At 41.3% G+C, this 22,538-nt stretch overlaps 2 protein-coding genes across 3 annotated transcripts in view; both read right to left on the minus strand.

The window, feature by feature from the left end:
• The window catches only part of tiam2a (TIAM Rac1 associated GEF 2a), an 88,639-nt gene extending 86,186 nt beyond the window's left edge, over positions 1-2,453 (minus strand). Inside the window, exon 1 of the mRNA XM_052086828.1 lies at positions 2,396-2,453. The gene's annotated coding sequence lies outside the window, so the exon portion shown is untranslated. The remainder of the gene's footprint in view (positions 1-2,395) is intronic.
• Positions 1,141-22,538, minus strand: part of scaf8 (SR-related CTD-associated factor 8) — a 28,213-nt gene continuing 6,815 nt past the window's right edge. For both annotated transcript variants that reach the window (XM_052086839.1, XM_052086840.1), the window contains 18 exons: positions 11,262-11,306; positions 10,777-10,938; positions 10,525-10,681; positions 10,318-10,445; positions 9,976-10,152; positions 9,277-9,356; positions 9,079-9,190; positions 8,852-8,977; positions 8,116-8,225; positions 7,780-7,973; positions 7,596-7,696; positions 7,272-7,385; positions 6,928-7,084; positions 5,973-6,097; positions 5,594-5,735; positions 4,525-4,572; positions 4,215-4,439; positions 1,141-4,130 (listed from right to left, as the gene is read on the minus strand). In XM_052086839.1, coding sequence (XP_051942799.1) covers positions 2,410-4,130; positions 4,215-4,439; positions 4,525-4,572; positions 5,594-5,735; positions 5,973-6,097; positions 6,928-7,084; positions 7,272-7,385; positions 7,596-7,696; positions 7,780-7,973; positions 8,116-8,225; positions 8,852-8,977; positions 9,079-9,190; positions 9,277-9,356; positions 9,976-10,152; positions 10,318-10,445; positions 10,525-10,681; positions 10,777-10,938; positions 11,262-11,306 — 3,924 coding nt within the window. In that variant the 3' untranslated portion in view covers positions 1,141-2,409. The remainder of the gene's footprint in view (positions 4,131-4,214; positions 4,440-4,524; positions 4,573-5,593; positions 5,736-5,972; positions 6,098-6,927; positions 7,085-7,271; positions 7,386-7,595; positions 7,697-7,779; positions 7,974-8,115; positions 8,226-8,851; positions 8,978-9,078; positions 9,191-9,276; positions 9,357-9,975; positions 10,153-10,317; positions 10,446-10,524; positions 10,682-10,776; positions 10,939-11,261; positions 11,307-22,538) is intronic.

Genomic DNA, 22,538 nt, shown 5'->3' on the forward strand with positions numbered 1-22,538 from the left:
AAAATAGGATTTTCAGATTGTGAAAGTACGGCGTGCATATTTATGTTGTGTTCTACAACGTGATTTGTTTTATGACATTTTTATGCCCTGGAGTCCGAGTCACTTGATTTTGAGGATCTGCCAGTACCAACTCCTGATCCAATATGTAAAAAAAAAACATGCTTCCAAATTGTTTTTGCTAAATTTCCAAATTTTTCTTTTCTTATTTCAAACAAAACTCTCTGTCTCTCTCTCTCTCTCTCTCTACGGCTTGTGGAACACTGGTTTAAACCAAGTATAAAGCCTTTAATTCCCGTTTGGGTGGCTCGTTTTTTCAGGTGGGGTATTAGTTAAATATGTTTAAAAGCTCTGTCGAAGCTCTATTCCTTCTGCCGTTTGCACTATCGCTGCTTCCCGCATAAATATATTTCCACACTGCAGACATTATCATTGCTACATGCTCCTAGCTTCATGTTAGCTAGACACAAATATTGCCAAAAGGGGGAAAAAAAACTCTCTCTCTCCCTCCGTATATACAGTATATAATGTTGCACCCTTCTGTGTACCTCCAGATTATTTGATTGCTTTATAGCCATAAAAAGGCAGTAAATTAATAAAGAAAATTAAATAAACCCACTACCCCGATTGATTGGAACGCCCCCTATTTCTATGCAAGGTGGTGGTGGTGTTTTTTTTCTCTCGCCATTTTCATTTTTATCTTGGGGTGTTAACGGAGGATCACAGCAGTATTATAGTGCAAATACACATAGCCACTCCATCACGGATTTTGAAGCTATCGTTTTTTTGGGGGTGTTTACAGTATACAGCTAAGTCTGAATTTAGAGTTGCTGTGCAGCACTGAGATCTACTGGAAAATTAATAGCGCTACATGGACGGAAGTATAATACATTACCGCATTTTGCCATTTTAATAGTAGTCACTCCCACAAGGCACGGAATATCTACTTGTGAATACTGTTATAAACTCTGCTTGTATGTCTTGCTGCTCCGTGTGTGTTAAAGTAGCAGTTGGTGGGAGATTTGTAGCATTGATTACCATCAATGCTAATTTCCGCTGGCTTGGCTAAGAAACTGCTCCCTAACATCTAGACTCACGACAGTAAAAAAAAAAAAAAAAAAAAAAAAAAAAAAAGTAGCAATATCTGATGCACCTTCAACTTTTATTTAATATCACATCTCCTGCTGTGGAACAGTAGCCTAAGCATCTCCAGGGATGTGCTTGAACAGAGAAGCACTACAAGCATGAAATGAACACAACAGGAGGCTACAAGGCTGCATGCACAGAACAGGTATATAGAGTCTCTTCTAGGATAAGTGCTGTACAAACTCTCCAGCTACCACACAGGAAGGGTGTGTTAATTCTGTTCACATAGTGCGCACACGCGCGCGCACAGTTTGGTGTGTAACGCACAGTAGCATTGAAAAGAGTCCGTTCAAAAAAGGCACAATCCAATCATCTGCAGCAGTCACCAAGCACAAAACAGGCTGAAGTCATCCATAATTCAAAACTATGTCCCGTGATTCCCATCCACCAAAGTGCACTGTGGATGGATGGTGTAGCTGCATTTTCAGTTCCAAGTTAGATCAAAATGTCTGAAGCGACAGCACACTGTGTGTGTGTGTGTGCGTGTGTAAAGAAGTGTTTCCAGTGGTCCTGGGTCAGAAAAGCAGTCCTAAAGCATGTGTTTAAGGAGACAATTGTTTATTTCACACTACAACAATATGCACCTGACATCCAGCACATCCCTCTGTTCATTTTCTTATCCTTTGCTCCTCCCCATGCTGTGTTATCGTTTGCTCAGCTTCATTGTATGGTCAGAAACAGATTACATACTCGTACACTGATTTAGGGATACAACAAGTTCATGGTTTTATTTCAAATAGTTCCAATTTGAATAAGAGGAATTGTCAGATTGTTTTGTCAGACGGAGATGTGTGTGTAAAAAGCACAGGATACCTTAAAAGCATTCACTAAAACTTTGCCGCAGCGCTTTAAAAGGAGGTGTCCGCAATGAGCCCGCAACTGCAATTTTGAAATGTAGTGTGCAATTGTATCCATTGCGGAGCAGTCAACAATCCATTGCTGAACAGCCCTGATGTCATCCTTTCTTCCATAGGAAGGTCAAAGCGCATCTCCCACCTCATCGACAAAAATTGGGGTAGTCGATCGGATAAAATTCTCTAAGGTTCGATTGATAAAATCGGATGTGGTGGCAGTACAACTTAAAGAGGAAACAAAATACAAACATAAGGTTCTCTGTGTCAGTCACTAAGGAGCTCTCTATTTAAGTACATGTTATTTTGTGACTCGTTATTTGCCGTGCCCCGTGTGGTGGTGATGCTTTGCTGACATGAGTACAGAGAAGAAGAGACAACTGTACAAAATGATCTGTTACCTACTGAGTGATGATTATGTCCCCTCAGTGTCTGTGTCAGTGACTAGCACTGGCTCACTCGCAGCTTGCTCCACGGGCTCACTCTGTACAATGTCTACGCCCTGAGGAGGCGCAGCCTGCTCCTGCTCGGCTTTGCTTTCGGGAAGTGCAGACTCAGTGGGCTCGGGAGAGGCATCCGGCGTGGGCCCGACTGCCGTTTCTTTGTCCATCTCTGCTCCATTGAGCCACTGGGGTTTGGGGGAGGGGGCTTTCTCTTTTACAACCTCCTCAGTTTCCTCCTGTGGGCGGAGCTGTGCCCTTAGAGAGTAGGTCATCTCTTCAGGGGGGCTGACAGCTTGCGTGAAGCCGACAGGAGACGCCTGGCTCGGAGTGTCTGAGGACTTGGTCGTCTGGGGAAAGGCCGGGCCCGAGGCTTGCGCTAGCGATTCAGGGAGTAGAGTGGTCTCTGGCTGGGGTGATGACCGGGTTTCAACTTGGGAGCTGGGCAATGGGGTCTGTGCCTTGTTATCGGGCTGGGTTGAGGTCAGGGATTGGGATTGAGGGGTCTCGAGCAAAGGGCCTATGTTTCCACGCGGACCCACCTCAGCCGCTTGGCTGGACTTTCTGGCCTCTGGAGAGTGGACAGGAGGCGGAGGTTGATGCTGACCTAACAAAGGCGCTTTGGCCTGAGCTTGAGACAACAGGGGGGACTGGAATCGTGACTGAACGAGCGTGTTCAATTTGAGCGGGGTAAGCAGCTTGCCTTGATTCAGATTGGGGTTGAGCGATGGCGTCGGAAGAAGAGGAGTTGGTAGGGGGAGAACAGGTGTCCAGTTGCCACGTTCCCGCTCTCGGTCGTTATCGCGGTCTTTGTCGTTCTCACGAGGACGGTCTCGCCCTCGCTCCCTGTCTCTATCCCGCTCCCGATTGTGACGGTTCCCGTTCATTTCCCTCCGGAAGTCAAACTCTCTCTCGTCTCTGTCTCTTTGCCTGTCCCATTGGGATCTTCGTTCATCTAGGTCACTTTCAAAAGTGGCTGCCCCGCCACCGCTGCGGTTCCACTGTTGCGGCCCGCCAACATTTTTGGAAGCTACGTTTCCGGGACGGTTGTCAAAGCGATTATGGAAGTTCTGCCCCGGGTTGGGGCGATCCATGCCGTCTCGTTCATCAAAATCCCCCCTTGACTGGTTCCACTGATTATCGGGGGTAAAACCGGCAAGAGCTTGCAGACGTCCAAGCAGACTGCCTCTGGCTGGTTGAGTCCCTGGTGTTTGCAGCAAAGGGGGCCTGCTGCTGCCTCCCCCAGCACCACCAGCACCACCATGGGGCGCCCGATGCTCTGGCGGAGGTGTTCTCAGCAGACCTGTACTCTGCTTCTCCACTGGGGGGAAGCGATAGTCCTGGTCTTTGCCCTCATCAGCCCCCGAAGAAGGTTCCTCGGTCTTGGAGACATTATCATTTGTCTGGGGAGGGGGTCTGTGAAAGGGGTCAAGTTGGGAGAATGGAGGCCTGACATGGGCTTGAGCCTGAAGGGAACCATCGAGGTGGCTACCAGCCTGCTGGCCAGGTCCCTGCGACAGGAGGAGAGGGAAGCGAGCAGTGGCCCCGGGCTGAATGAGGTTAGGACGCACGTCAAGCGGCAGCATTGCAGGCATTCTTTGTCCCGCCATTCCAGGCTGGTGAAGTGGGTGGGCAAGGGGGGCTGAAGGGTGAACGCCAAGGAGACCCATTCCACTGCGAACTGCATTATGCATACCTGGGGAGGAGAAAAGATACATGTTAATGTCACCTTCCACACTTGTCGACTCATCGATCATCATATATGTTAATGTGGCTCCACCTTGAAGCGTGAGCTCCGCTGTTCCGTCCAAACCTTTGGCGGAAGGTGGCATTTTGTCACTCGAGTGCTGCTGACTTTGAACTCCCACCGCATTAAACACACTGGCTCCAGGGATAGCGGACGACATGAAGCCACCAGGCATAGCGCTGGTTGTTGGGATCATAGAGCTGAATGGTGATTCCTTGACTGTGTCCTGGTTGGTTGCTACTGGTGGCGGCACAAGAGCTGCAGAAGGATCACAGAAACAAAGCTCGGAATGACTGTTACATTCTTGCATCATTGAAAGTGCTACCACGTAAATAACACTTACAAGTTGGTGCTGCGGCCATGGCTGCAGTCTGTGCTGCCTGCATAAAACCTGTGCAACACACGAGAGCATGAGAAGATAGGAATCGTAACGGTCTTTTGATGAATGTGTCAATGTGTAAACTTCAACGGTGAGTAACAAACAGCACAATTTGCCTCGCATTTTCAGAACTACTCAAGCGAGAAAGCCAGAACGGGTGCTAAAGAATACTTGACAAGGTGTGTTTTATTAGGTCTAAAGCATGTGGGAGGTGTAAAACCATGGTCTTTCAATATCAGTGATCATTTTACAGTTTGAGCCCTGCAAAGTCCCAGGGACTCGCTGATCAGAAAAGTATGCGTCCCATTATGCATTTAGAGAGTCCCAAATTTCGAATTCTGAAATGCTCTTCTTATTAAATTGCACAAAAATCAACAATATACATTGATAATCGGGTTATTTCTTATAAACAAATGCTGCAAACATTTTAATAATTCAGGCATACAAGATTTGCTGAGAAATAGGTTCTTATTTCATTCCATTGTTCAGTCTTTGAGTTCATAGATTCTCCTCTCTTTACTCTGCTTCCAATGATGCAATGCTTTCTCAAAGTCAACTTATCATCGCAAAAAAACATCCCATTTTAGCTGCTTCATCTGTGATATCTCCGCAATAAACTTTCGTAACACTTGTTCGCAACACTTGTTTTAACGTTACACAACTTGGCAATCATCTGCTTCAAGGCCAAGCTCGCCATTCTGATCTCGCGAGAACGGAAATCTCGTCACGCAAGATTACTTAACGCAAGATCAAAACAACAATGGCGCCCATGGTCAAACTGCGATTGCCGCTGGAAAAAAAGATTTACCTTAGTTTTTTTTTTTTGTTTTGACTGAGAAATTTCCTTGCGTCCCAAAAATGCACATTATTTGGAACTGTGCATCCCGTGGGAAAATTCTGCGTCAAGGACGCGGGACGCAGAGTTCACGAGATGGCTGCAATATCACAGATTTTCATCGTATTGTATGTGTGTCTGGAACACATCACTCACTGTATGCCTGTTCTTCAAATAGCAGAGTTTGTAAATATTTACCTGGAGGGGGTTGTGAGGCATTGAAGGCGGGCCTTAGGAATGGTGGTGGCGGCCCATACCCTGGTGGGGGAATGCTCATATTGACAGGGAAATTAGGAGGCACCAAGCCTACTGCACCAGGAACAGCCTGGGCCACCGGTAGCTGAGTAGGAGAGATAACAGCAGTTAGAAAATGACTACTTAAGCTGGATTGCCACCAAAACTTTGATATTTTCATTCAGTATTATTCAGTATTTTTGGAGATCTTCTGACCAAAGTGGACAGTGGGAGAATAACAGAATAAAGAGGATGCTTCCACAAGAGGGAGGGGGGTTTAACGATGTCAACAATGACCAAATGGTATCGTAATACGTTCTGTGATTGTCAGCATCTTTATTACCTGAACCGGCATCATGGTGACTGGCTGGTTGTAGCTTTCACTCTTTGTTGGTGCTGTTGTCTCACTGGTTAGTGGTTGGCTTAAAACATCTTTGCTTGCTTCCAAATTCTTAGCTGTGTCCCACTCTGAAGAAACAAAGGTTGGTTGTTGTTAAACAAAATTAATGTGTGTGTAAAAAACATTTTCCGCACTATAAGGCGCACCTTCAATGAATGGTCTATTTTAGAACCGTTCCCATATATAGGCCACACCGCACTAAAAGGCGCATAGAATACAAGCTACAATAGTGGCCGCGGTTGTGTTATCCATCGACTCGATGGAGCTAAAGGGAATACAATACAATAAAACGCATCTTAATTTAAAGAGAGCTTTCACAGCCGCTGCAGCTGTAACAAAGCGCTTCACAGAACATTTAAAATACTACGTCTCAGAATATTGATCCATACATAAGGCACGTCGGATTATAAGGCGCACTATTGACTTTTGAGAAAATATAATGCTTTTAGGTGCACCTTATCGTGCGGAACATACGGTAACAGAAATCACAATGCATTTAAAATTAGCAGTAATTCTAACAGGATTTTTGCTATTTGGGCTCTATCATCCGCAAGTCGCAGCGATCCACGATATATATTATTTGTTGATCATACAGTGGGCATATACTGTACATTATTCCTCTCATTCTGTCCAGTGTCACTGCCTGACATGTTTTTGGATTCTTGATCATAGTGGTGGGTTCTTGTTGTATTGACATAACAATTCAATGTTATGAACAGTGTACAGTGAACTCGTCGGTGCAGTTATGTAAGAAGATGCTCAATTACCATTAGAAGTACCGTATTTTGTTTTGGTAATTGCTTGTTTTATTGTATTACGGCGTGTGGATAACTGACTAGTCTCATATCTGAGTCCATCGATTCTATCGCCGTATGACAAATGCAAAATAAAATTTCACCTTCATTGACAGTCTCTTGATCAATGATTCCTCCTTCGGCAAAGTCATCCAAGTCATCCACCTTAACTTTCTCCCAAGGTATGTAGGTGACTCCAAGGTCCACATCCCAAAACTGCTTGTACTCTTGTCTCACTCCTTTGTTTAAGGCCCAAGCAATCTGCATTAAAAAGCACAATGATGGCGGGTAGAGAACAAAGTACCTTTCAAAGACTCAATCTATAAAAGACATCAAGCCGTGCAAGGTTCCGCTGTTCGAGGTCAATGTAGAATTAAATTACAAAGAAACCATGGGCAAAATGACATTGCATTCAATCAAATTACAGAATACGGGCAGCAAAGTATACCTTGATGATCTTGGAGCCGATCTTGCAGGAACTTGTGCTGAGCTTCTGACGTGCCCGATAGGCATCCTGTCTGTGGACCATACAGATGTAGGCACAGCCTCTTGGTGGGATCATCTAGGAAAGGTCATAGATAGAAAATTTTAAAAATGACGACATGGCAAGACTTCAACCTACCTATGTCCATTCAATAACTAACACACATTACATTTTGTAAACAAAATAAAAAGGACAAATAGTATGTTGTGCATGGAATTGTGAAATGTGGGGGACGAGGGTCACGTGACAGATGACACCATCACGCTGTAGTTCGAGGAGATCGCTTACATTTATTGACTCTATTTGGCCAAACTCTTCAAAGAGGTTTGTGAGGTCTTGTTGAGAAGCTTTTTTGTCCACTTGGCCAACCCAAAGAGTCGTGCTGCACACTATCGAAAGGTTACAAATAGTAACAATTAGTGTTGACCCCAAATTATTTCGATCATTTAAACGATTAATGCGGTTTAATTACCACTTAAAGTCTTGGATCGTATAGGGGGCAGTCCTTTCTTCTGTCGCTCTTTTTCCCGTTCTCTGGCACGTCTTTCACTTGAGTATGAACGTGTTGTCTTCCTCTTACGATCTCTGGAGCGTGACCGCGACCGCTTACGGTGCTTACGCTTCCGAGAGCCAGAGCGGGACCTGGACCTTCTTCTTTTGGGAGACCTGGAGGACAGAGCAAAATAGGCAATGGGATTGTTTTCAACTATATTTTCTGTTTTTGTTGATCCTGTGTTACAAGAGTAACAATTGTATTAAATGAAAATGTTCATACAGCATTTTTTTTTTTTTGAATGTCAAGACTGACCGAGAACGTGACCTTGAGCGTGTTCTGGAGCGAGCTGTTACTGCCTTTTTGTCCTCTGTTTCAAAGTTATCCTCCTCCATTCCATCAGGGCCCTCATCAAGATCCATGTCCTTGAGGATCAATTCAACACAGTTCAGTTAACGTTGATGCATTTGTTGTGTGTTGCCCCTATTATTGTATCGACATATGAACATTGAAGATATGATCATCAAAATTGAGACGATATCAGTCGCGTGATCTTGTCATGCTTGTGTTACATGTCCAACCAACATTGCTCCTTTCGAGGTTGGCGTTGATCTACAGCTAAATCTAGCCAATGATAATAATTGTGCAGCGTGTGGGAGAGGAGGGAGATAAAGAGGGAGAGGGAGAGAGAAAGAGAAAGAGAGAGAGAGAGGCCGGTGTATTCTGAAAGCAATGTTTCCCAACCTTTAATGAGCCAAGACATATTTTACAATTTCTTCACAAATTTATATTAATTACATCTGCCAATTTTTGGAAGAGCATTTAAATGTTTTGCCGGTTACAATGTGTCATTGGGAAGGATAAATGTGTCATGCATTATTTGTAGTAAATAGTCTCTAATACCTCTCATGGCACAGTTATGTCACCACAGTGGTTAGGAATCACTGCCTTAAAGAGCCAAAATGTGGCCGATGTGAGTGGGAAATCATCCATATAAAATCAAATACACTTCAAACTTCCAAGTAGACGTGTCAGATTGCCCTTTTATTACCTGTTGCTGGTTGTCTATGGAGTCATCCATCTTATTTTCTGGTTCAGGAAGTTGCGGTTGACTGGTAGCCTGAGCAACAGAGTTGTCTTGTCCAAATAGTGTGTCTTGTCCATCTATGCTCATAGACTACAGAAATTGATCATCAGCGTATCTGTTAACTATTCTTAGTGTCATCTAACGATGTAATTGACTCAACAGCACCCTCTATCATTTTTGCGTGTAACTACCTTTTGCTGATGCTCCAGCAGTTGCTTCTGAAACTGCTCCAAGTTCTGTTGCTGTAGCTGCTCAGCAAGCTGGTGGAACAACGAGTTGTTGATGGGTTCAGACACCATGGGCCTGCAAAAGTGGTCAGCAAATTGGATTAGGCACAGTCAAATATAGTCAGGAAAATCATTCTATATGATAAAATGCCATAAACTCACATTTGAGAGGATGTTGTTTCCTTCTTAGATTCCTCACCACGGTCAGACTCATTCCCAAAGTCAAACTGCCCCAAGAGCTTCTGGAAAAATAAAAGTAAATAAATAAAGAAAGAAAGGGGCATTACACCGTCCCATTAAAAAGAGAAAGAAATAAAGTCATCACTCAGTATAGTATGTCTCGGATTTTCTGAGAAAAACTTATGCATTTCTAGGGTATATTTTTCATGTATTTTACTTTTTTTTCACACGGGAGGGTAAAGGAGGATCTAAGAATGGCCTGCATTAAGTGAGTTCAGTATATCTGGGAAATTTTGTATCACGGAAATCATGCAAAATGGCGCAAATCTGTGATTTGTCCTATTTTTATACGCCTTTTATATGCTACCTGTGAGCACTGTGTCAGATGCAGCGCGCATTCCAGCCAGCCACAACCAAACAGAGGGGCTTGCTTACGCACTTGAACTGGCTTGGCGGAGCGAGGCAAAATTTTTGGTCTGCTCAAATATGATTACAATACCTTTAAAAAGTATGTTTAATATGCGCAATGTGATGAAAGTGTGTGTGTATGTGTGGGTATAAAGTGTGACAAGATCTTGAGAGACCAGATCTGCACTTATTGTGGGTGGCCTGGGAATATAACTCAAACAATAAAGGGGGGAATCATTCCAATTAGATTTTCATCGAAGGGGCCGGGAGTACCTTGTTAAACGAGGAGACTCTCTGTTCAAGGGGGTTGAGGCTGTTGGCAGTAGCAGCTGCAGTGAGTTGAGCGGTGAGAGCTTGCAGCTGTACAACCAGACCAGCATCCAAAGCCTGGAGCAAGGAAGGCTGAGGCTTTTGTTGCTGCATTTGCAGGCTCTGTACGAGCTGTTGAAGCTGGTAACAGAAACAACAAGAACAACAACAACAAAAAATTGGATACTTTGAAGAATGGCCACAATATATTTACAAGCTAAACTTGGATGGTATCTGTAATACGTTCTACATTCTTCATCATTTAGAAGAGACCTTCAACTCTATTACAGCGGTGTCGTCTCTAACCTGCTGCCCCTGAGGACTTTGTAAGATTTGTGCCACAGCTGCCACAGTGTCTGTGTTGGTAATCTGGGAAGCCCAGTCCGGAAGTCCCTGAACAATATTGGCAGGGGTGGCCGGGGTGGCTGGAGTGCCTTGATGCCAAAAGACAGACAAACAGGTCAAATAAAGGCAGAAGAGACTTTCACACCAAGCTTGTGTTCTCTGACTGACCAGGTGTGGTGTTGTTCACTGGGGCAGCACTGCTCGACATGACGGGAGTAACGCTTGGAGGAGGAATCCCTGCAGCCATATCCAACAACGGCTGTATGATGTCACTTTTGAAAACAGCATTCTTTTGCCACAGGTTCAGGACCCGCACTATCTTACTCTGGAAAAAAAAAACATAACAGGAAAATCAAAGTCGAAATAAGATTGCATTGCATCGAGAGTAAAAACCAAAAACCTAAAGGCAAACGGTAAAACCTTGTCATCTGAGGGACAACGGTAGAGGTGCTGGAACGTCGGAATGATATTCTTGCTGAAGCGTGGGGCAAAAACATCCTTTTCCATGCCAAACTGGTGGCGTGACTGCCGCACAATTGAGTCAATGACATACAACCCCGGAACCTTGTATTCTGGTTTGCACTGTAACGACAAGAACTAAGGTTAAAAAAGAAGAAAAAAGAAAACAACATACACCATTTTATATTTTGTTACAAATTATCCTATATTCTGAATTCCATATCAGATACTCGAAATACCTGGAAATAAAAGCGCTTTTTTTGGGGTGCATTTTTTAATGTCAAACTCAAATGTTTTCAGGATAGTGCAACAGTAAAGTTACCAATCACACTATTAAAATACTTAAGTTGGGGTTGCTATTTCGATCAGAAACTGATTTAATACTTTTCATTATTTTTTACATGATATTTACCAATTTTATGATCTTACATGCGAGTACAACTAACCTTTTGTATGAACTTCTCCACACTCTGGACAACATGCTTGTAAAACTGAAAAGAGGGGAAACATTTGTTAGTCTTAAAGCAGCATTTAATAAAATACCAAAACATAAAAAAGCAGGGCTATTCAAAGACATCAATAATACTGAACAGGATTCACACCACTTCTCCTGCTCCACAGATTCAGATTCTGGCTGTCATTGTCCAAATCTTGTGAGTGTGCTATGTATGATTATCCTGCCAGGAATATTCTGTCCAATAAGTATCGCATGAAAAGTTGAAGTTCCTCAAGTGCACAAAAGGTGGTATACACGAGCAGCAGTGATTGGAGGATTGGAGGAACTTTAAAAAATTGTTTGTAGAGCGTGTCACAAGCCATTCACCATGTCAGAGGTGTTCACTCAGACAGTTGAACAGACTCAGGAAGAGATTGTCTTTTCTGCCAGAAGGGGGCGCAGTTTTCTACAAAGCCACTCCGTGGGCGCTTACCAACGGACACCTGACCTCTGCAGCCCCTGCCAGCTTTTTATTGATCGTGTATGCAAATGATGCAAGTGATATATCAGAACAACACCCACTTCTTCATTTACATGCCATGCCTCTCAGTCCAGCCCACCGATACGCCCCTCAGAGGCCAAAACATCTCTTGGTACAAACAATGGATACCTTGTGACTTGAATGGGTAGATTTCGCAAAGACATCTTATCATGCTGCCCTCCCGAAGTTGAACCTTCCTGTCAACATTATCAGCTAATGAGGACTTGGCTTTATTCAGCTCAAATTGGCTCTTTTTTCTGTGTGCTCCATTGTGTACAAGTTGTGAGAACATACCGTCGAGGTCAATCAAGCATATACTGAAATGAAACTTTGAAACATGATAATATTAAGTTTTTCTTTCTCCATCACACCACAAAAAAGAAGAGTTTGAGACTACAAGTAAATCATTAGCCTTCTTTTTTTTCTGAGGGGGGGCAGGGCGGGGGGTCAAAATAGTCCCATTTACAATTTTTCTTTTGAAACCAGCGAACTACATAAATTGACAAAAGATAACACAAAGCATACAAATATAAATAAAGGTAACAACATATATACACAAACCAAGCCTTTGACCTCAACAACTCATGTAATTTGAATGATAACAAAAACACATGCATGCATCCACAATAAACAGAGTCATGAATGTTGCAGCAAATCAAGTTGAGTTAAAGACATCTCCAAGTTTAGTTTTAATAACCGCTTTCTCTAATTTAATGACTTCTCATTCCTCTCATCTGTATTTTCTTAAATGCCAGCTCATCCATTACAATTCTGATGCACTTATAAAGGCTGTGAATGTGCATAAGATGAGCAAATAGGGCATGACGGTGACATTGTACTGTAATTGTCGGCACAGCAGGGTGGCAAACCCAATATAACTTTTCATTACGCTTAAAAGGAACACTCACAACAAGTTTTTAAATACATGGTAATACTTATTGAAATTAATATCAGGCTGAGGACAAGCGTATATGACCGGATGTAAGCAATATCACACTATGACAAAAGAAGAACAAAGACAATTCAAACTTTATGCTGTTAGGGAAAGTGGCAAATTAGACATATGACTCCATATTTTCTATTTGGGATCGTAGTAGAAAACAAATAAATAAATTTGTAATAAGTAAGTTTTTCTTCCTTTTCTGTCTTTTCAATAGTCTTGTCACAACACCAAACTTGACTTTGATACCATCAGCTTTCTCCCTTTTTTTCCTGTAAAATATTTTCCAGGACTTGTTTCCATCTGCTACAGAACGAGTCAAGATAACACATCATACAAACAATTCCAGTCCCAAGCTTTGGAGAAGCCAGATTTTTTTTTTAATAATATCATGCTAATGTCATGACGAAGCGGTGTTTACAACAGAGTCCCAATGGTAGAGTGCATTTCACCAAGAATACTTGATGTGATGCAAATGCGAGTTTCATGGAAGCACAAGGGCAAAAGAAAAGGAAAGCACTTTGTGGCTGATACCTGTTTCAATTTCTGGCATAGGGATAGTCGTGTCTGGAAGCTAGCCCTAATTAGCACACACAAATACGTTTACATGCAGTCAATATCCGGGTTACATTTTCTGAAACATTTGGGATCAGCGGTTTGTGTCATGATTCGGTTTAGGGACCAACAGGTGGCACTGTAGGGCTCCCCCGGCAGCTGCACACCTGTTGGTCATTTGGTAATTAGTTGTATAAAAGGACTCCTACCCCAACACTCGGTGTCGGGTCATTGTTGCTTCTCGCTACTGTCATGTGTGTTGCTGTTTGCTCTTGTTTTCTGTCATGTTTAGTTCATTGTTATGTTTTAGATTTAGTCATGGGTTTTGTTTGATACTTTGGACTTTGTGTGTTTTGGATTTAGTTTTCTTTGTTTTAAATACAATTCTTCAAATACACCCCGCTCTTCCCTCCTGCCTGCTTTTTGGGGTCCACCACCACGTTGCAACGTGACAGTTTGCAGGTGTTAGTAGAGAAAGTTCTGATACATGGTAATTGTGAGCTGTTGGAATATTCCGATCTAAAGTGTGAAGTACTGATAACGTCATGATGTAAATGTCTTGTTACTTTCTACTGCCAAAGAAACATGATATTCATGTCACTCACTGCAGTAATAAAGCAATCGGTTTCCTCCTTGCCCCAAAACTAATCTGCGGCTTGAGTTTTTTCGCCTTTACTGTTTACATCTGCTTGTGTATTTCTGGCGAGTTGCACATCAGAAGCACAAGACTTAAATACACACATGTGTTTATATAACGCTTATCTAATGTAATTTACGATCTATAAAACGCACCTGATTAAAAGTCGCGACAGCTAAATTTGGCCATAAAAACAAATTTGCACATACATTGGCCACTTCGTATCAATAGCCGTGGGTCTGCATGTTATAACATGGCATATTTGGAAAGAAACGCCAAGAGGGATTTAAAAAAAAATGTATTAACCTTAACTACTGGTGGACGCCTTTTCCCCGAAATACTGTTGAATGCAGCTAGCTACACAGTGACATCCCAGATCTATTCTCAGTCATGCTTGTTGCCACACGAGGGGAATTTACCAACCAGTGCACATAAGTCTGTGGCAGTGCAGCTTTTGGAAAGCCGTTTATGTGTTTGGAAATGCTGGGGATGTCGCTCCATGGCCAGAATAATGTCTTCTTTAGCTAACCGTTTGCTCCTGTTGCACCATCAGTTGCGATGGTGGGAGTCAGTCACCAAAACCAACAACAGAGGGGGTTGCACTGCAGAGATGGCTGTATTTATGGCACTCGTTCCCTCTAACTCAAGTCAAGATGCTTATTTTCACTCTACTACATTCGCAATATTCACTCCAACACCCACCTTCGGCGCTCCGCTACGCACATACAGGTACATTCTGCATTTCAGGCAGCCCATGTGTGCACTATGTGCGCATCGTGAATATTCATTATGAGCATGGACTCAGGATGGTTTCATTTGCCCACTGTGATGTGTTTGGTAATTACATTGGAGTGATGTGACAAATGTTTGGGTAAATCTATTGACAGCTTGAACCTCATCACTAAAAATTAATAAATATACTGTATCACATTAATAGCCGCATGTTACAGTTTGACAAATTAACTCATTAAAAATAAAAAATAAAAAAGTCAAGCACATATAACACTGGTCTGCATCAAAAAAAGAATAACAAATGTTTTCTAGATCTCTTTTTCGCACTGAAGACATTGGGTATGATTTATTTTGACTCATTGCTCCAGTTTTTCTGTTGTATGCCATGTGCTCTTGTTTTCATGGTGATTTGCAAGGCAACTAAGGAGGGTGCTAGCCCAGCCACACAGCTTCAAGGGAACACTGCACACTACTAACTTTTAAGTAACAAGAACAATATCCGAACATCCAAGGGATTCATTGAACATACTGGGTATATTAGACTAGATTTCACCTCAATTTGCTGCAAGGATAAGGGGAGCACAGAGACAAAACTAATGAGATATTTGCACATCCGAAACCGCCCTATAAAATGGCGATGGCTACTTTGTTTATGCTTTTTTTCATGCAGCCCAATGTAATCAAACAAATGTGTTGGGATTTGGTAATGGGAACTGGAACCGAATTTGAAAAAAACCCAGCAGTTTAGGCTCGACCCCTCACCGTTCTATTTATGGTCTTGGAGAAATTACTCAAATGAATTTCATTGATTTATATCATATGAATGTTATTTTGCACTGGCTACATCTTTGACCCCGTTTCTAACTAACAATAAAATTAATATGTTCATCTAAGATGCATGCTCACAGTCGGAGTTGAGCCATCTTGCCCCACTGCTTCGCCGTGCGCGAGAGGCACCTGCGACGCCTTCTATAATTCTGTGATCATATTACGACATGATACCGAGTATTATTTAAAAACAACCAGCGTTCCTTATAACTCTACAAATGTTATCATGTAATTTTGATGTATGGATATTTCTTTCACATGGCAGCGACTCCACCGTCCCAGGCCCACCTACCCCAGCGTCGAAGCTGAATCATCACTGGCTTGGGAGCACGGGCTGCAAAATCAGCGACTTTCAAGGTTCAGAAGAGTGAGGATTTAATAACGTCCACTCACGCGGTGCATCATTAACTTGGGTTAGTTCTGTTGCTAAGAACGTACCAGATGAGCATTTCACTCTTAGTGTGACTGACCAATTTACACACAATACCACCGTATCACTAAATACTGTTGACTTGACTTGACTAACATAAAAGTTTGGTTATTCTTGGATTTGAGAGGGTATGCCTGAGGATTGAGGAGGGACGGCAAGATTACGTCGCAGCTCTTTCTACGTTGTCACAAGTGCAACCAATCATTAAAACGTCAGCAGGAAACAGAGGCAAGCTTAACAAACATGTAGAAAATGTGCATCTAAAGTCAGAGAAGCACTTTTTGCAGCCCGACAGCATGTTCCAGCCATGTTGCTCAACATAAAATGTATTTTACACAAAGTAATTGTTTAGATAATGTTAAACAGTATAATAGTGATTTGTTCAAATATTTTAATTTACTGAATAGTATTTTTATTTGTTTATTTATTTGAAGGTTGTTGTAGTTACAAGACACGTATATTTGCATATTTAAATACACACACTGTATATTTATTTATTTTTTAAAAGCAGAATTAGTTGTAATATTTTTTGTTTTGGTATTCTTTTAAACAAAAAAAGGACAGATAAGAAAACCGTTAAGGCACCAGATCGATAAGCAGCATCGTTAATAGTGGTAGCATCGTAAAAATTTTATCAATACCCATCCTCACAAATGACACACATTCAATTATTAGTGACACAAAACACATTGAGAGAAGGATTAACATCCTGATAACCTCGTTTACTGAATGTGGTGCTCTACATAATGCATTGCAGGAACAAAGTGGCTTTACTATCATTGTAGACATGAACATTAGACATGACGCAATGATAAATTGCACTTGCATTATAATCGAGATGTGTTCAAACATGATTTGCACGTAGCAAAAGCTGCGATTTAAATGTTCATGATGCGCAGTAGCGAGAAGGGAATAGGGGGTGGGGGCAACGCGCTAGAGGTAAGATCGGGCCGTCTGAGCCAGAGCCCAACCCGAAATGCGGGTCGGGCCTTAAAATGTCAATCATTGTCTCGGGCTCGGGGCGGGTCAGGCTTCTCTGTCGCTGAGTTTTTTTTTTTTTTGGTTTGTTTCGAGGCCGTGAATAGTTTCGGCCATGAGAAACCGTGGTTCGCAAAAAAAAAAAAAACAGAAGTCGCCTCATCACAACACGCACTGTACTAAACTCTTGCAATGACAATTCAAAGAACTCCTTCCAGTCTCTGTTGAGTATCAACCTGTCATTGTTCGTCTTTGTCTCTCTGCTACTCTCTTAAAGTGCCGCGCTAGATTCTTCAGGACGTACTGTTGCGGTGGTTTAGGGCCCAATTTTCAACCCGTCAAAATGGTGCTGAAGTTTAAAAAAAAAAAAAAACACTTCACAAGTTTAGCTGTTTTTATGTTAATATGGTTTTTAAAGTAAATAGGTGGGTGATTAGTACGGAAAGTGGAACTCATGTTCGTGATATCCTGGGCGAGCAACGAGCTCTGTTGTTGCAGAACAACGTGGGAGTCTGACAGCTCAAACTTTCATTGTAAATGCTTTCAGTCCTTCAATGAGTATGTCCCAAACAGTGAATAGTGGGCACTTGAGCTGGGTGATGTGATAATATATATTGTGAAACCAATGCCATGTCAGTTTTCTACTATTGTGTGTATCATATTTGACATCTGCAGCATACTGCTTGATTTGATGGGCAAAAGCTCCCATGTATTGATGTTATTTATACCACACTGCTGCCACCAGGTGGCAAACTGAACAATAGAAGTAAATAAATAATAAAACATAGTCATCGTAGATACAAACATACGTTACAAAATTAATTCTCAGAGGCAATGAAAATTAATAAGAAAGGTGGGTGAATGTGAATAACAACTACTACTGCGTTGTGAAAGAATAAACCAACAACAAAAAACCCTATATTGTGAAGAACTATTTACAAACGATATGCCATCAAACTATAAAAACATACCAGTTGTTCTTTTGAGCTACATTTAACCCTTGTGTGCTCCAAATGAAAAAGGCCTTAAGTTACGCATTTTACAATTTTTGTAATGCTGTATTTTGTGTTATAAAAACATTCTTTTTTTTCCAAACACTTAAAATGTTCAGAGGCATCTGTGCTATCCTAGTTCTTTGGGATTTTCTATTCTTTATTTTTTGCAAAAGGGAAAAAAAATTGTGTCTGGAGGTCCCAACCAAGCCCTACTAACAATCCTGACCGGACGTGTTCATGTAAAATGCACTGGTTTGAAACCTCCTGCAAAAAGGCAAACTCGTTTGCGATCCTCTGACGTCACCTAAAGTTGTAAAATTAGAATGACCTCAACCCAACAATGTGGCATGCTTACGTCTGTCCAAGCGAAAACAAAGCGATTGACGTAAAAATCGCGTGAAATGCATGTGTACACATTAAGTTTACGACGCATTCAAAAATATGAATTATAATGGGTCTCTATGGTGCAAAATATGTAAATTGTGAAGATTAAGGTATCAAAACGTTTTTTATTTTTGCTGCAATGCCTGAGAATTATCAGCCGGTGACGTCATGAAATTTAGGCCATTTTAGAACCCCTCCATAAGTTTCAGCTCTCTCGTGTTTTTTCTGAATGCCTTTGCCTTTGATTCAAAGACATCATTTTACATTTATCGCAAGGGTTGCACTACGAGGGTTAAACATAAAGTGTTGAAAAACTGACAATCACTCATACGTTTTTCTGATAACTGAATGGTGGAGACTGTTCCAAAATGTTCACTGGGCTGCTTTTGTCACCTGCAGTCCGCAGAATCGAAGCGAGACGCTGGAGCAGCTAGCAATAATAACTTTAGCAAAGAGTTTCAGCTGTCGAGTGCCTGTTAAACACGTTGCGATATTTTATTGCAGTGAGTGTACTGTAGAGCTGGACAATTAATCTCAATCTGAATTGTGATTTTCAATGTTGGTTTCTCTCACTCTTTAAACATTAGAATTAAAGAAAAAACAATTTATGTGCAGAACGGAGCGGTGCATCTACAAGTTCCCAACATGACTGCGCCATGTTGAGTTCCAAGCGTGGGGCGCATGTAATTCTACCCGTAGAGTCCTTTAAACTGTTAAATGTCACCCCGGTTGGAGTTTACTGTAGAGGTGAACACACAACAAAAAGATATGCACATATTGTGTATTGAAACACAAAACATGCTTCATTTTTTAAACATCACTCGCATTAATGCTAATGCCAATAGAGCAGGGGCGTCAAACTCGTTTTTGTCGTGGGCCACATTTAGTTACCGTCTCCCTTTGAGGCCAGGATGACTGAAACTATATCAAGAAAACAAGAATAACATTATATTTAACCATTGTTTTAGTAACTGTAATAAGGGGTTTGGAAACAGGAAAATGCTGACAGTGTGTCGCTGGTTTATTACAGATGAAAATTTGAAATTTTGGTACACATTTTAGCAAGTATCATGGAAGTTGTCATCTTTGATTTGAACACTGAAATGTACTGAAAATGTTTAATGAAAATCATACTCCAATGTTTTTTTTTAAATCTGAAAAAAATTGAAGCTCTGTAATGTGCGTATTTTCAAAGACATTAAATATGTTGGAAGATAAGTGTTGAAAACTTTGGCAAAGACTGCGATGAATTTAGTACAAAATTGCTGAGATTTAGCATAAACACTATTTTTCACCCTCTCAGTTGTCATGATTTTTTTGGAGTAGAGCTATAATAATAATAATAATAATAATAATAAATTTTATTTGTGGGCGCCTTTCTAGAAACTCAAGGACACCTTACAACAAGCAGTTAAAATCACGAGTACAATGTTAAAAACAAAATCAAATAAGAAAAAATACAACAAAAATAAATAAATAAATAAATAAAGTAATGGCTTTATGGTCTGAGTGAATAGGCTTGTCGAAACAGATGTGTTTTGAGGCTGGATTTGAAATGTGTTAGTGAATCTGAATTACGAAGGTCAGCTGGGAGTGAGTTCCAAAGCTGGGGAGCAGAGCGACTGAAGGCTCTATTTCCCATGGTGACGAGGCGAGCAGGGGGGACAGAGAGGAGGACAGAGGAGGAGGAACGAAGAGAGCGGACAGGCAAGCTAGATGGGGATGAGCTGATGCAACCAAGGAAAAGCATTAGTCGCCCTTACCCATATACGGTATAAGTGCCCTCATTTCATTTATGGCGATTCTGTGCAAATGCATCTCCTTATTAATAATAACATGGCCAATTTCTTCCGCAACAACATGCACTCAGCCATTAAGCTATGCCCACAACCTGAAGAAAATTAAATTTAAGTATTATTGACAGTTATGTTTTGTGTTATTTGAGCTACAATGTCTCTGCCGCGTCCGTGCATGAGGAGCAAGGAGCGGCAAAAAAGGCTAGCACCGCAGGATGCTGTCGCTAACTACACTCAAATGTGGCTCAGAGTTTTTAAAACTGTTTGGCTCCATTGGCTAAAAGATTTCATGACCCAGCACCAACCCTGATTTGCCCAGTAACTATCTCAACAAACAGAAGTATCATTTGTTGTTTTTTTTTTTAAAATGCCACTGATGTAATGATGATGAAAATAAGTAGTCAAACCTCGGTTTACGAACGTCTCTGTTATCGACCAAATCGAATTTCGACCATAAAATCCAAGATTTTTACGCCTTGGATTACAACGGAAAATCGGTTTTGACCAAACTGCGCAAACCCGAAAACGACATTCAACTCCTCTCGGCTTCCTTAAACAAGGAAGTGAAATGGAAGTGACGCTTCCTCGCGTGACGTTCATTGTGAGCAGACGCGTTTGTTTTGATTTACGCAAATCTGACTGGGTTTTTTTCTGTTGTTGTTGTTATTTCTGTATAAGGTATTAGCCCCTAATCATCGGCTAATAAAATAGTTTCGCATTTCGAACAAATCGCTTTTTGAACAGCCTTCTGGAACGGAGTATGGTCGAAAACTGAGGTATGACTGTACATCCTTTTTATTTTGTTATTGACTGAGTTTACATGCAGCCAATAACCCTTTCAAAACCTGAATATTGGCAGTATTTAGGTTTTAAAAGGCCATTAAACGTTTCCACATTATTTTCTCTCTCTATGGCGAAAATGACGTAGTGTGTATATAGACACAAAAATATATGTGTGTCTAGATAATTCCGTGCGTCTGGCAGGGCACACATCGGAAATACACAAGTAGAGGTAAACAAAAACGGTGAAACTTTATTGCCAGTAACACTAATCATTTATGTACGGTTGATGCGTCTCATAGATGTGGATGAAAATATGCGCCATAAATATGCTGACTTGGGTGTCGCCATCGGTTTTTAAAAAACAACAAAAAAAAAAAAAAACGGAACACATTTGGTCCGCTCAGCTCTGCTAAAACCACGAGTGTTCAATTCATATTCCATTTCATTTCAAATTGGATGCTGAGCAATGTGGAATGAATGGCGTAAATAGCAGTGTGCGAGCATGTATGTGTGTGTGAGAGATGTTGAAATGTAAGTGGAAAGCAACAATAAAAAAAATAGAAAAAATAAAAGTGTAGTAATTGTACATACTTTTTTGAATTATAGATTGTCCAACCAGAAGCCAAAAGATGACGACACCTTGCTTTGGTCGTGGAAAGAAAGGTAAATACAATTATTGTACCTCACTCTGCAGCAAGATACATTTTGCAACTTTTTATGTTTCTATAATTTATAGGTCGTGCATCTGGACGTGGTGGGTTGAATCGATGTGGTGACAAACTGGATGGAAACCAAAAACCATCCTCTCCACAACTGCACCTATGTTCATTGTTCAATTTGCACTTTTGTTCATAGTTCAATAGTTTTGTTGTGTGCAAATAAATTATTTTGCTACAAAAACATTATTTGTAATGTTCTTTTGTAGGAGGAACACATTTTTGAGGTATTTGAGCCGTCACAAAAGCAAAAAATAGTGTAACCCGACCAATCAAACACATTGTATTTTCTTATTGTCTGTACAGTGTCCTTGGGTGGCATGAAAGGCGCTTTTAAACAAAATGTATTATTATTATATGATGCTCGAAATGCATACTTTTACAAAAAGCTCATTTTCTCTGGATTTCTGCAGAAAATTGGCCTTTTCCATAAAACTTAGCAGTTTTCTAATGCTGATTGCCAATGAACGGAGAAAGATAGAAACAAACTTTTTTTTCTCCTGAAAGAAGAGAGTCTCACTTTTCTTTTGACAGGTTGCAAGTATATATAGCCATAGAAAAGAAAATTCTGTGGGCTTTGCAAATAAGCCAAAATTCAGAAAAATGTGAGGGATTGAGGGGGTTATTTCAGTGAAAAGGGGTGGTAGTCAATGAGTTAATTTGCTTTCGCGCGCCACATAAAATTATGTGGCGGGCCAGATATGGCCCCCGGGCCTTGAGTTTGACACCTGTGGAATAGGTCAATAAGACAACATTTAAGTCATAATTTCAGTGGACCCAAAGGGGACAAGGCTCAAGCAAGGACTGGCAGACGACACCTCAGTACTCTTATGCTATTTTTAAATGAATTACTAAGAAATAATGGCATTTTAGTCAGTTACTGCAATTAAAATTCCATCCATTGCCCGAGATAAGCACCACCTGAGGTTTTCAGTTTTGAAGGAGAGGACATTGTTTCACCTGCCGTGGTGT

Source organism: Hippocampus zosterae, chromosome 14 (assembly GCF_025434085.1).
Source record: "Hippocampus zosterae strain Florida chromosome 14, ASM2543408v3, whole genome shotgun sequence".
NCBI classification, from domain to species: Eukaryota; Metazoa; Chordata; class Actinopteri; order Syngnathiformes; family Syngnathidae; genus Hippocampus; species Hippocampus zosterae.